The sequence below is a fragment of the Pagrus major genome, chromosome 19 (genome assembly GCF_040436345.1).
Source record: "Pagrus major chromosome 19, Pma_NU_1.0".
Lineage (NCBI taxonomy): Eukaryota > Metazoa > Chordata > Actinopteri > Spariformes > Sparidae > Pagrus > Pagrus major.
The window spans coordinates 13155363-13169491 of record NC_133233.1 but is presented as its reverse complement, the minus strand read 5'-3'; the positions used below and the strand labels follow the sequence as shown (position 1 = coordinate 13169491).

At 39.3% G+C, this 14129-nt stretch overlaps 1 protein-coding gene across 1 annotated transcript; it reads left to right on the top strand.

Annotated features, from left to right (window-relative positions):
* Positions 1 to 855: 855 nt before the first annotated feature.
* ropn1l (rhophilin associated tail protein 1-like) lies at positions 856 to 5320 on the top strand. The gene is made up of 5 exons (XM_073488894.1): positions 856 to 986; positions 1813 to 1936; positions 2769 to 2930; positions 3576 to 3751; positions 5266 to 5320. Exons 1-5 carry the CDS (start codon positions 856 to 858, stop codon positions 5318 to 5320), a joined length of 648 nt encoding a protein of 215 aa, XP_073344995.1.
* Positions 5321 to 14129: the final 8809 nt, after the last annotated feature.

The window sequence follows — 14129 nt, the reverse complement described above, 5'->3', positions numbered from 1 at the left end:
TACATATTTCGGCCCATTTTTTCAGCGTTTCATTATTCAACAATTCAGGTAACGTAACCGGGTTTAATATACATAACAGTTTCAATTAACCCTGGTAAGAAAAATACCTTTGGGCTTTATGCCAACTTAGTTTCGGCCGTTAGCATTATGACAAAAACACACTCAAGGAACCTTATATAGATGAGTTTATATTAATCGAGCGATTAAGAAATTATACCGAGACTGGTTATTGTTCTTTCCATAATAGTGTAACAGAAAAGTAAAAGTGCTGCGTCCATACAGACTTGTTTTCTTCACCCGCTTTTACCTGTCACTGCTCTTGAATTTAGGAAACTAACGCTAGCTACAGTAGTCTGGTTTGCTAACTAGCAAACGGTATTAAGTTTGTTTCTTTATTCGCCGTTTATGGAGCAGGTTCAGCTTACGTTGCTATAACATTGTTGAGATAAGATACAATTATTATTATTATTATTATTATTTAAACACCACGCCTTTCATTGGCCAATGCCAGATTCAGTGACATAACATTCTCGGCCTTTTACTTTCTTGCTGCTTTCTTCATTCAAAGAAATATGTAAAATTGATGACAACAACTGCACGTCATTAATTGCGGATGACTGTTATATTCTGCAGTGCGGCTTCATTATCATTAACAAGCATCTTGCCAACCTGTCAAACTTCCCTGTCAATCTTCCCCGGTGTAACTCAATAGAACAATTGATTTGTTTATGTTGTGTTATTGTCAATGTGTATAGTTGTAATTGCCTCAGGAGTTGCCACTTTTTTTTAAAGATCTTTTTTCTGCTAGAACTCATCTGCTAATTGGTATAAATTGCAATGTTTTATATTACAGCCATGCCTCTTCCAGACACGATGTACTGTGCCCAGCAAATCAACATCCCTCCCCAGCTGCCAGACATCCTCAAAAACTTCACTAAAGCAGCCATCCGTACACAGCCCAAGGATGTGCTGCTGTGGTCTGCGGCGTAAGTTTTAATTTCTGTCGGTGGTGGTTTGAGTAGAGGGTAAGGATACGTGATTGTGTTTTATTCCGATCTCGATCTCTTAAACAATACCATCAACAGATTCTCCAGACAGCAGCATTGTATGAAAAGGCATACCCTTTTCACCTGTGCATCTCTCATCTTTACATTGACTGGCTGTAATTGGATCCCAAGGGGATTCCACGTTACTGCAGCGGTTAAACTATCTGACTTTCTCCAACAAAGTAAAAGCACTTTGAAAGTGCTGGATGAAATTTAAATGTATGTCAAGGATTTTCTTTTCTACCCCAAAGGACTGTCATAACATCTGCTATTTTATTAGCCAATGTAGCTTGGCAGTGTTTACAGCAAAAGACAATAATGTGAGCCATATGGTGAAATAAAAACAATTCAAATGTCTCCTGGGTTACAAGATGTTTGTATGCTATTAAAGTAACTCCAGGCTCTGTTGCCTCTCAGAGACGCTGAAAGTCACGCTGCCTCTAAATCCACTGTAAAATATTATTTGAACTGTGAAGTTAGATAAGCCTCAGTATGCCCTTTAGGATAATAAGAATATCGCTTAATGTCAGACAAAGAAAACTACAACACATGGTGACTTATTCGACTGATGGTACTCATGAGATTTCATTAAATTGGACAAATGCCAACTTTTGCCTGAATTTACTTGTCTACTTTTATCACTATTTGACTGGCATGCTGGGGAGCAGGGGGAATGAGTGACAAGCAGGGTGAAGTTATGCAGTGTTGAATAATATACTATGAGTGTTAATAATGTGTGTGTGTGTGTGTGTGTGTCCTCTCCCAGATACTTCAGAGCACTCTCTGAAGGAGAGTGTCTGCCTGTCAAGGACAGGCTGGAGATGAACGTTGCCACCCAGAAGACAGACACAGGCCTGACTCCAGGTCTACTTAAGATTCTCCATAAACAGGTATTTATGACCACACCTCATAGAACTGATCATATACTTGTTTGCTTCATATTATTGCTGTTGAAAGAAACTACTACTACTACTACTACTACTACTACTACTACTACTACTACTACACCTTATGTTCAGTGGATTTAATTATAAGTTGCATTAAGTTTAACATCACCTTAACGTGTACCTTGTAAGTTTAATATCCACGCTTGGTTACAGTTAATTGTTTTTTGTGTGTATTTGCAAAATGTAGTGATTCTGTTTCCCCTTGTGTATCATTAAATGTTCATTACATAAACCGGTTTTATCTCACTTGGGGTGTCCACTGGCTTTTTGTTGTGCTGGATTCATTAAAATGTCCCTTTCCTTAAAGGCTAATACTTGAGCAGTTTTAACCTTGTGAGGATACTGCTTTCTTTCTGTCTTTATGCCAGGAATATTAGTCTTACGTAGTTATTAATTTTTTTAAACTGTGTTAACTTCAGAACATTTGACAAATTAAAGAAACGTCTGCTAACTTTATGGAGAAAAATCTAGGACAAATGCAACATTGTAGGGTGGTTTTGCAGCATCAAGGCTCAGACATGTAGCTTACATATCACTCTACTAGATGGAGTGGGAATACATTTCATTTCTTCTGTGTCTTAATTACATAACGTCCCCTACATAAAAGTACATAAAAGTCCTCTACCAGTAAATAAGAACAAGAAATCCTGCTGATAAACATATCATTAGTATGCTCAGTGAAATTTGTCTATTTCAACAAATAATATTGAATAATTACTGAATAATATTTTCTCCCCTTCTCTGTTAACCCTCTACTCTCTTGAACCAATCTTAGCTGTCATCCAGGCAAACATGCAGAGAGGAGGAAGTGGAGAAGAAATGGAAGGGTCTGTGTCTACCCATGGATCAGCTCGAGGCCCTGCTGTCACTAGGCGGCTTTAGCTCAGACATTGACTGGATGGAGTTCTTCGCCCTGGGCTGCAGTGCTCTGGGAGGGGTGAGATGTTACATAAGGCCAAATATAAACGCTAACACCACTTCATATCACTTCCTTTGAGCCTTAAAACCTACTGTGAGGCAAAGGACAGCTGGAGATCCCCAAGCAGCACCTTTTTTGTTCATCATCTCACAGTCTAGTCTTCTCATGTTTATACTAGAGCCAGATGTCCATGATCCAGACTTCTCCATCGGGGCCCCCAGGCTCCAATGAGAATGACTGGATAAATCCTTCTTTGACAACTTGAATCTTTGCAGTGCTATGAAGCGAATGATTTTTACCTCAAAGTTGCAGATGGAGACAGATCAAAGAGAATTTCTCTAAGCACGGAGAACTTTGCAGATGATGGCTTAGAATCTGCTCAGCATTACCAACATGATGTGCTCAGTGTCAGTAGTTTGAAAAGAATGCTGCTGTGCATGAGGGTGTTGAACACTTTAGCCACATGGGGGCAGTCATGTTCTATACTGATTAGACTGTTTTTTTAAGTGCCTGCGAGCCTGTGTGTGTTGGTGTAAGTGTATTTGCAGTGTGCGTTTGTGAAGCTCAAACAAGACTTGATCGTCCTTGAATGCTGAATGCGTGTTTTCATATTTGGATTTGACTAAAACCCTACTGTGTGTTCCTCCGTGATCTCTTTGTCAGACCCTCGTGACTTCTCTGAAGTTTGCCTGTGAGATCCTGACAGAGGATGAGGAGGGTGGACCTGCGAGGATCCCCTTCAACACCTTTGTCAAGCTTTACACCTACCTGGCTCACGTGGATGGAGACATGCCACAGGAGAACATTGACAACTTCCTCAGCAGCATGCAGGCAGAAGTGTAAGTATTGTTTGTGTGTCAGTTTTGAGAATTATAGAAATGAAGCCTACCTCATTACTTGCACTTGCAATAAGCAAGAGTGGATGTAGGCGGTGGAAGATGGGGCTGTTTCAAATGCATCAGAAATAGAGATGCTACCCAGTCTCAAACAGCCTAATTATTTTTTCTCATTTGAATGAGTTCCCCTTGGATTCAGCTCCAGTCAAATCTCATAAAAAGTCTTTATTTCACCCTGGTCTATGAAGATAGTCTGTCATCAAGGTCATATGACGTCTGCAGGTGCGGTTGCCTTTTACTTTTATGACTAATCAATATTTTATTCCTTTTTCCTGATTAATTTGGCAGTAGCTAACAGAGTTTGATTTGGTCAAAATGTCAGCACACATGATTATATCTAATACGCATTGTGCTGCTGAACATTACTCATTAGACTTAATTGCCACAAGTATTTTAGCAAATTTTATTTATCCATCTTGTAATTTATTTTTGTCAAAATGATTTAAGCTCTTCTGCATGTGAGTCTGCATTTTTGATGTTAACAATCTTTAAACCTACCACTGAACACCTCAGCTGGTATCTGAACCATTTGCAGCAATGGCGACAACATAATCCTTTAGGTCAACTCCGACTGTCAAAGTAATGTCCATTAAAAGTGATGGTTTCTGAGGTTATTCCAAGAGTCTGTCAACTCTACGGAATTGATTCCTACAGCGATAGACCTTTTTATTAAATATTAAAATCCTTTTTTTAACCAGAGACAATCTCATCTGAAATCTCGTGAGAAGTGACGATGGAAACGTGAGTCAGAGTTGGAGAGAGGAGTTTACCTAGAGGAACTGCCAGCAAGAATTAATTTCCAAAGTCATGGCTGACTTTTTAAACTCATTCTGACAATTAAGATGAGGCAACTGTAACAACTGACCCCGCAAGATTTCAGAGTGAGACTTTTCCTTGAGCGACCCAGCAGCCATTGAAGCTGTGTTGCGGCTGGCAGCTGAGGCAATCCACTTGACCGATTCCAAAACCTTTTTGGGTAAGAATCAATTATACACAGGGTTTAAAAATACCGGAATTCCCCTTAATACTGTTTTTTTACTTTATACTTGCAATTAAATGTTGGCAAAATGTAGACTGACGTAAGTAACTCTCATAATCATATTCCTACATAAAGCCTCACAATGGAGTTGATGACTAGAGCTTAAATTCAAAGCTACGCATAGTGTTAAATAAGGACTTTTTTTTTTTAAATGCAGGAAAGACATTCAACACTACGTAAGAATGATGGTGCAAATGTGTTTTCTGCCTCTGGATGTGCTGAACACTGCTTTAGCTCTCTCTGCCCAATATTTCTGCCAGTCAATGTTGGTAGGCTTAGAAGCACAGACAGTTTAAGAGCTAAGCCAGATCCCCTGGCCTCAGATGAAGTTGGGAGATAGTGATACTCACTGTTGTGAAAATCCCTAGGCTGCTGAGTAGAGCTGTTGCACTGATGCACTGGTTTCTCTGCCCGACAGCAACAAGCAGAATGGCATGATTCAGGTTTCCAACTTCTACATCAGCAGGAAGTGAGGGAAGGAGAGACTGGAAAGCAATGGAAGACAGGAAGGAAGGAACAGAAGTAACGAAATGAGAAATGCTCAATTAATAAATGGGCCTGCTAATGCTCTTTCAAGCACAGCTGTTGTTTCATTACCAAGAAATTGGTCTCATTAATTGTTAGCATCAGGCACAGCGGCTTATTATTCATCACTGTCCAGCCGATTCAGGCTGCTATTTTGAGTCAGGTTGGAATCTTTTAATGAGCAGCGAGAGAGGCACAAAGCTGCCTTACACAAATTGTCAGGTGGAGTGTGTGTGTATGCTTTTTATTGCCCGTTCCCTTATGTCTGGGTTAGCCAAAGTTCATTTATCATACACACAACCTATCAGCTTGCAGCTTCACCTCATTTGGCCTCTCTGCTGGTGTGTTCATTCTGCCCAGCAGACAAAAAAGACGAGCAGTAAGGAGATAAGCTCTGAGGGCACAAGAGTGTGATTTTCAGCTCGTGTTAAAGATCTCAAACCCCCCGTGTTTTTGTTCACGCCTCCATGCAATATTGTACACAGGCAAGTATAAATGCACACTCAGACAGGTTTATGAAACTAGTCAGAAAATCCCAAGCAGGGCCAAGAAATCTCAGAGGCAAGCACATGCAAGCATAAATCTCACGCCCAGTCTCTCTCAACAGCACATCATTTACAGTCACACATTTTTAAAAGACACTGTTTCGTGTGTCAGCAAGAGAGAGCATGATCGCTGCTCACACAGGCACAATATGACTCTCATTTCTTATGAACATGTTATTTTCCCCCTAACACTCTCTCACACACAGGCTTGTAGTTGTGTTGTTTTGTGAGTATTTCATCAGGCAGGACAGGAAACAGGATCAGTGGGAATTCACAGTTCAGGCACAGTTGGCAGTAGGTTTTAAGAGTGGAGGATACACAAACACACACACACACACACACACACACACACACACACACACACACACACACACACACACACACACACACACACACACACACACACACACAAGCTGGATTGCAGCTGAGGCCAAGTCAAAGGGAATTGGAGGACAGATAGAATCCTTGATAGCCTGATAACTGCAGGCTTTCCACCCGTATGACACTGCAGACAAGGAATTTTGTCAGGGCTTAAAACAGAGATCTTTCTGTGAAGATCACAAGTAGAATTTTGCTAAATAGTATGTTGAACAAAAAGTCAGCATTGATTTTAATCTGGGTTCTGGGATATCTGGGATATTGGGTAGCAATGATTTAGGATTCCAGCCATCAAAAATGTTGCAGGTTGTAAACATCAGTTTTCTTATTGAATAACACCATTTTACCATTACCTATGATGCATGAGAATTTGGATGACGGAATGAATTAATGAATTTAAAAGTTGAACTTTTAAGCTACATTCATATAATTTACCAAATAGACACAAATTAGAATTGGACCCTGCTCTCTGCAGTAACTTCCAAGAATCCAGAATCTTTTTGAGAAATCAAGTACTTTGGTTTTGCTTCCAGGAAGTGTCTTCTCCCCAGAAACTCCCCACTCTCAAGTTTGGTACTTTTCAGTGGCTCAGGGACTTCTGGGATTGAGTTTGTAGTGCTGAACATGGCTGACCTGTGAAACACAAGAGACTGCAGCAGTTTGTGGACAGTATTCATTGAGACTGTTAGCAGGCACTGTCTATTGGCTTTTATTGGTTTAATTTGACTCTTTTTTACATTTTGTTTTTGACTGAAATATGGACAAAAGAAGCAAAAATAAATGTTTCCACTGTAGTTATGTTTTCAAGACAAAAAATACTAGAGAAAAAAAAAGAAGATTTTTCATACTTTAGAGACTTGCATCGAGCCTTTTCCCACTTCTGCACATCTTCCTTCAAGCATTCATTTAAAATCACACTCTCACATTGGCAAACTACAAAGAGCAACACTCTGTAGTCTCTGTCTAAAACTGAAACCGTTAACATTGGCATGTGTGCTCGATTGGACACACTACATGCACATGTTCTATTGAAAAATGATCATCTTTGACAATTCTAGTAAAAGAAGCTGCTTTATATTTATGTATGTAAGGTATGTAAGGACCGTGGTACCATGTATTTATTATTAAGCCTGCTATAAAGACAAGACGATAAAAAATCCCTGTATATCCCGATGGTTTCTTATTTTTCTCACTTTTAACCGTACACAGTGAAACAGTGATTTGTTCTTCATAGAAAATCCTCATATTTCCATGCAGCTGAGGCGTATTTTTAGTTGCATCGTCTGGTACAATGCACACACAGTGCAGCTTCAGAGCTGTATGCTCCATTGTTTTAGGATGTTGGAACTCGGGAGCAACCATGATGTCATTGCAAAGATGTCAGCGGTTTAGGAATCTCAGCTCCAGGGTGGACATTGTTGCACAACCTTTACTGCTTCTCTAAGATTCGCTCATAACATCACATCTCCAGGGACACGACGAATGTAGCGGAGCAGTGCGAAAGAGACAGGAGAGGAGAGCGTGGACACAAAGGCTCCATTTGAGCGTTCCTCTCTGTAGCTGTTGTGTAACAGATTTCAGGGTAAGGATGAGGGAAAACATGATTCATGCTGTACTCTGAAGTTGTGGAGCATGGATATTTTATCAGTCAGCTCTACTGTGCTCTTTTGTAGGAACCTTTTAAACATTTTGGGGTTTTACATGATTTAATCAGTGTAGACTTCATTGTCAAGCTTAGCTGTTTGTATTAGTTATCTAATAGTTAACTGGGACATTCTCATTAGCTGTTCAGTTGCATATGTATTGCTTATAGATTGTATTGTACAAATGTCTAACAGAATATTATATGTTCCAGGGAACTCCAACATGGGATGATAAAACCTCTGGACTTTATCTATCGGGATGATATGGACCCAACTCCAGCCAGAGCAGCCTCAAGAGCTGAATAAGAACAACGAAAGACAGAAATGTCTAAATTAATGCTTTATTTTTAACAGAACACGTCGGACCAAATCCTGAGCCAACAGACCTGTTGGTAAGTGCAGCATGCATATGTCTGTTTGACCAAAAAAAGAGAGTGAGCTGGAAACACCTCTACCACTACACTTTATCTGATGTAACTTATGTGCAAGGGTCATAGACATTATGACATCACCCATACTTTTCTCAAGGGAAGTTTTAAAGCCTGGATCTGCGTTTACCACAATCTTAAAGCTGAGGTGGGATGAAGCAAGCAGAAACCTCAACGGCTGCCTGTGACAGGCACCTGTCAATCAAGCAAACACCCCCCCAAAGCATTTTTCTCTTTAAGCCTCATTATCTCCTTAATGGAACAATGATCTCATAATCCCCGCTGTGACACACATTAGCAGATGTAAAATTAATTCACTGAGACCTGAACTCCTTGCGAAAGTATACATAATTACTTTTTATTGCAAGAGAGAAGTTGGAGGAGGTTTCCCACTGATTTCAACACATTCTGGGATTTGATGGAGCCAGTATCCTGCAGCCATCAGAGGAGCAGCATTTCGAGACACCTCCGCATCAGCTTCACCACTCTGCCTCCCCATTACAGCAAGGTTATGTGTGTGTTTGTGTGTAAGAGAACAATTAGTTCCTCTATCGAGAAGAATTGGACATTTATCTTGTGGCTGTCACACTTCACAGTATAGATTGTTTATATTCTGTATAATGTTTTTGTGTAATTATTATTAATACTGATTTTGTCTGGGGAATATGCTTATACACATATATACAATACATGGAATACATGATTTGGCTGGGCTGATATTCTTACACACATGAATACATATCACAAAAACATAATGAAGGGCCTTTGTTGTCTGATTAAAATGAGTTAATTTGCTACTTGTGGACTATTGAATTCTCCTATTCTTCCATTCGACGGGCAGCAAAAGCTCTCTCTGTCCCTCAATTGAAGTGTGGTCCCTTAGCCTCTGAATTGACAGTGTTGTCTGTCCCAGCCTCTTTAACTGATTCAGGGATAATATGAAGAGTTTATAATCAAGCTATTATTATTAATCAGCGCATGGGTCCTTTGCTATGAACTGGAAAAACAACATTTTTAGGCAGGTCTCCTCAGGCACAAGCAGCCCCGTTGAAACCCTGACATAAACTCAGCTTTGGTCACACATTCACTTTACCCTCACACATACACACCTGAACAGTTAAGTGCTTGTGTCAAGAGGAGACTCATAGGAGATCTTTGTATGGCTTCAGGTATGCCATAGAAGAGACCACACTGTGTTGGGGTGTTTTGGCTGTTTGTGGTTTTAGGGGGAAGATATGAATGACTGAATGCAGGAGCACCGAGGTCATGTACTCGTTAGGTGTATGTGAGATGCAGTCATATATGAGCTCTTCCGAGAAAGATGTTGTTATATCAAGAGCCGTCCACACTACAGTCACTTCTCAGTTTACAGGAACATTTCACTGCTGGTGCTGATGGTCAAAGACATTTTTAAAACAACTTACTTGGGGACGTTCTGATCAGAGAGCCCATCCCACAGTGACTCATGTTCATGTAATCCAGGTATGTGAGCTTCTCTTTAGTGACCCTGAGGCACACTTAAAAGGTCCTCTCCAGACATGTACAACCTCATTTCCAAAGACGTTGTGACGCTGTGGTTCTTTCCACTTTCAAATTCATAATGTGTGTATATCTACAAAAGGCAATAAAGTTAAATAGTTTGAACCTAAAGTATTTTCTGTGTACTGTATCCAATATAGGTCAAAAAGGATTTGCAAATGATTGCAACGGGGGAAATGTTGATGTTTATACTGCTTGCACAGGAGCTATGGACCAGGACAGGCTGGGGTTAGCTGGTTAGTATGGTAAGTTCAGTAGGTATCTCGCACATCTACACAGTACTTGTAGATGTCTTAATGTCAAAACAGTTATTTTTTTCATGTTGTGTTGACATTTTTAGTCATTTTTTTAATGTTTTCAACTAAATACTTACATATCAGTTGTGTTGAACTCTGCATGTGCATCATTATATTCAGTGAAGCACAAAAATTCAACTGTAGGTCCAAGAAGAAAAAAATATTTTGTCTGTAGGGGGGCTTTAGCTTAGCTGTCTGGGTAGGGTTCTTATTTTGTCCCAACAAGCATATTTGCTTGCAATTGCTAACATACACAATCATCCGTCTGTGTAAGACTGCTTATATAGGATGCAAGCAGAGCTAGGTTGCAGAGATGATTAACTAATGCAACATGTCAGGATTAGTGTAGTGACTGCACATGTAGCATTAAGGGGTCAAGATGCCAAAAAGTGAGCAGAGCATGAACCCTTCCGTTCCTCCCTCTTGCAGCAGGTGTAGTGAGGATGTTGTAGCTTCAACACTGCTCATATTTTGCTCTGCAATTTCAAGTAATTTAAACCAATATTTTAGGTTTTCCAATCTTCTCCTTCAAGAAAATATTGTCTACCCAAATGGCAACAAATATTTTTGCCAAATGGCATGCAGCAAAGAGACAGTTACGAATATTACATATCTAACAGCTTTGCAGTGCTGTCCTCTCACTGAGTATAGCTGTTTAAAAGAGTCTTGAATATGTAAAGGATCAGGGTCCCAGTATAAACCTGACTATTTACATGACACACACCCATATGCAGAAGAGCTCATTGTGATTATCTGTCCGGGGATTTAGATTTTTCTTCTGAGCCTAGGTTGAGCTAATGCAATTTGCTCTGTGAGGGTTGGTGTTAGTAGTGCTGTGCTATTTACAGCATGTCTAAGTCTCACATGTGCACAGAAGGTGCATCACAGTGAATGCAACAGATCTGATTTTTCATGTGGTCACATGTCAGTACTCTACAGTATTGCAGTATTTTGTGATATAGCAGTGAGTGTGGGATGTTGTACATACTGTATAGGACATATGGGAAGGAGATTCTGGATCAAGTACAAAAGACTGCGCAGTAGTGATTTATTTGAAATCATAATATTGCTGTGTAAATATGATGTAATGTGAAAGAAAACAAACTGATAAGAATGAATAATATTGGGTAATACAAAAGCCAACATAGTTAGAGAAACCTTTTTAACTGTGAAGTGGATACCAGTGTTTTTTTTTTTAACAATTTGCAATATTGAGACTCTTCTGTAATTTAATTGACTCTAGTTATTCCATTGTATCCCCATAAACACAACTACTACCAAGCAATATGAGCAATATTTCTTTTTTACCGGCAGCAAATTGTTGCCTTTATTATCCTACTGTGCAATGGAACTGTTGATGGATGGATCAGGATGTGAAACTGGAACACAACACACTTCTGTGACTACAGAATACATTATCATCATTTAAAAAAAAAAATCAACATAATGTGAGCAATCGAAATATTAGAATTTTATTCTAATAAAATCCATCAGATTTTCAAACACAGTGGCTGTGTAAGGTAATGTTGTCTATTACAACAGCTTATATTAGGAAATATCTAAGGTGAAAAGAGAAGATGGGATGCCCAGTAACTGTTTTCTAGTTGATTTATTGTTTCAAATATTTTATATAGAGCTAAAAATGTAAAAGTATATTGTTATGTTGATGCTCATTTTTATTTACATTAAATAATAACAACATTATATTCAAGCACATTTATAGATAGAAAACAAATTACAGAAACAAAGACAAGACGTGAAAAAAATCAAAAAAACTTAGAACATAATTCATAGTCTCTTGTGTTCATGGCCCTACAGCTGGAGCTCCTGTATGTGGGCCTGATGTCCCTTTAGATTTCAGTTGTATGAGCACATTCTCTTTCTGTTGCAACGTAGATTTTAGAGGCTGCCCTCTGAATCTATACACTTCATTGTTAAACATGACTCACAATCCTGAGTCTTGATAGCTTTACTAGAGTAAGTAGATGAGAATCTTCTTGGTCTCTCTCTCTCTCTTCCTCTCTGGTGCTCTTGTCTGTGGCTTGACCAGACAGCGAAACTTTGCACTGATATTTATCTCTGGAAGTGCTTGCACTGACTGTCATGCACACAGCAGCAGACTGATACCATAGAGATGGAGGAGCCACAGGAGAGCAGAGCTCTCAGCTGGGGGTAGATGAAGGTATAACAATAATGGGTACACACTGGGACTGTTATGCACTCGGTTTTTCCACAGCTGACTTCAGCAAACCGATGTTATTAATTACTGAGAGAAAGGGATCATCTATGTAAATCTGGCTGTGGCCTGTAAATGATAGGAAATTGTATACATACATAGAGAATGTGCACCTAAATACCTTTTTACGCTATATAGATAAATATAGTTTACATCCAATAACAGCATATTATGATCACATTTTCTCATTTCACTCTCACCACATGTAGAATATTTATTGTAAAAGCATGGTCCTGAAATTGTGAAGATGTGTTAAACCTGTATAACATAGAACCTTAATATTGGATATGTGCACCTGCAAGTGAAGATGGACTGAAAGTTCCCCTGAGGACTGAGTTATGGCCCACAAGGACTGCAGCTTTAATTTCCCCTCTCTGTGCATATGCACACACTGTAAACATATTTGAAAGTGGAAAAGGTTTCATGTAAAACTACATTGAAGTTTTTGTGTGAGACTGCCTTTTCCAAATAGAAAATTAAATGACTGCATGGTCCTCATTCACAGACAAAGCACAGAAGCAGCCCAGCACATCCAGTAAAAAATCTGATGCTGCTAGTGGGATCAATATTACCATGATATCTCATTTCAGTTACACCAATTGTCTGCTCAGCAGATCTATATTTCCTGCATTACTTTGAACGTCTCATTTTCAAGTGTAAAATCGACACCATACCTGTTACATGTTTAGTTCCCCATTTTAGGGCTACTGTTTTTAAATAATCTAATCATTTTTAGTCATGGTTTCGCTCACTTTTGTGTCTCTGTGGTTGTGCCCACACAGTTGCCAATTTTTTGCACACCAGGTGAAAAACATTGTCTTTCCCACTTTCCCGCATGAATTTTCCATGAGATGAAACTCATTATACACATGCACAAATACAAGACCAACTCTCTCCATAATTCAGCGCCAAGCAATAAAGCCCAATCTATGTCTCAATTATCTCAACTGGCTGGTGGCCAAGAAAATAAGAGAGAGAGAGAGAGAGAGAGAGAGAGAGAGAGAGAGAGAGAGAGAGAGAGAGGTGCAAGTACTGAATGCACTGAGACTGCGTGTGAATTAGATTAAAATCATACTAAATGCAATCATGGAAATTGTAACTCATGTGTCACTATCACTTTCATAATGTTAACCACTTAATTTGGACCTATCCTGCCCTATGTTGGCCTTAAAGTTGGCAGGCACTTTCTTTTGGTTTACAGTGAAGTGATAGCTTGTAGATATTCAAATCAAATGACTCATCACAGGCTGGCACTTCAATGCTGTTTTTTCCCCTGCTTGAGTTTTCATGAACCATAAATACATGACACATTGGGTTTTTTTTTTTTTCTAAAAGGAGAATTAAACCATCTGTCAAACATGATGTCATAGTACAGGGGTTCACAGGAGTGAGTCTTTTGCAGTTGGCCTCATTCACACAGGTGCTTAACAGCTAATTAATAGGAATAGGGAGGAAGTCACAAGTAAACTGCCAGTTTCATTTTTAATTTTACTCAAAGAGCATATATGATACAGAGAAAATTGGTGTTTTGGTTTTACTTTGGAAGTGAAATACACACATTAAACTGAAGTGAAACACAAACATGTTACCATGAATATTCTACCAACATTAATGTGACACCACCAGCTGAGAGTAGAATTAATCTGTAGTCAGTAGACAGACTGAGAGAGAGAGAGAGAGAGAGAGAGAGAG

Bases quoted from the DNA above. Each gene is read 5' to 3' on its own strand.
- ropn1l (XM_073488894.1), top strand. From the start codon at position 856: ATGCCTCTTCCAGACACGATGTACTGTGCCCAGCAAATCAACATCCCT. The intron at 987-1,812 runs GTAAGTTTTAAT...GTCCTCTCCCAG, and splicing joins GTGCTGCTGTGGTCTGCGGC to ATACTTCAGAGCACTCTCTG. The intron at 1,937-2,768 runs GTATTTATGACC...AACCAATCTTAG, and splicing joins TTAAGATTCTCCATAAACAG to CTGTCATCCAGGCAAACATG.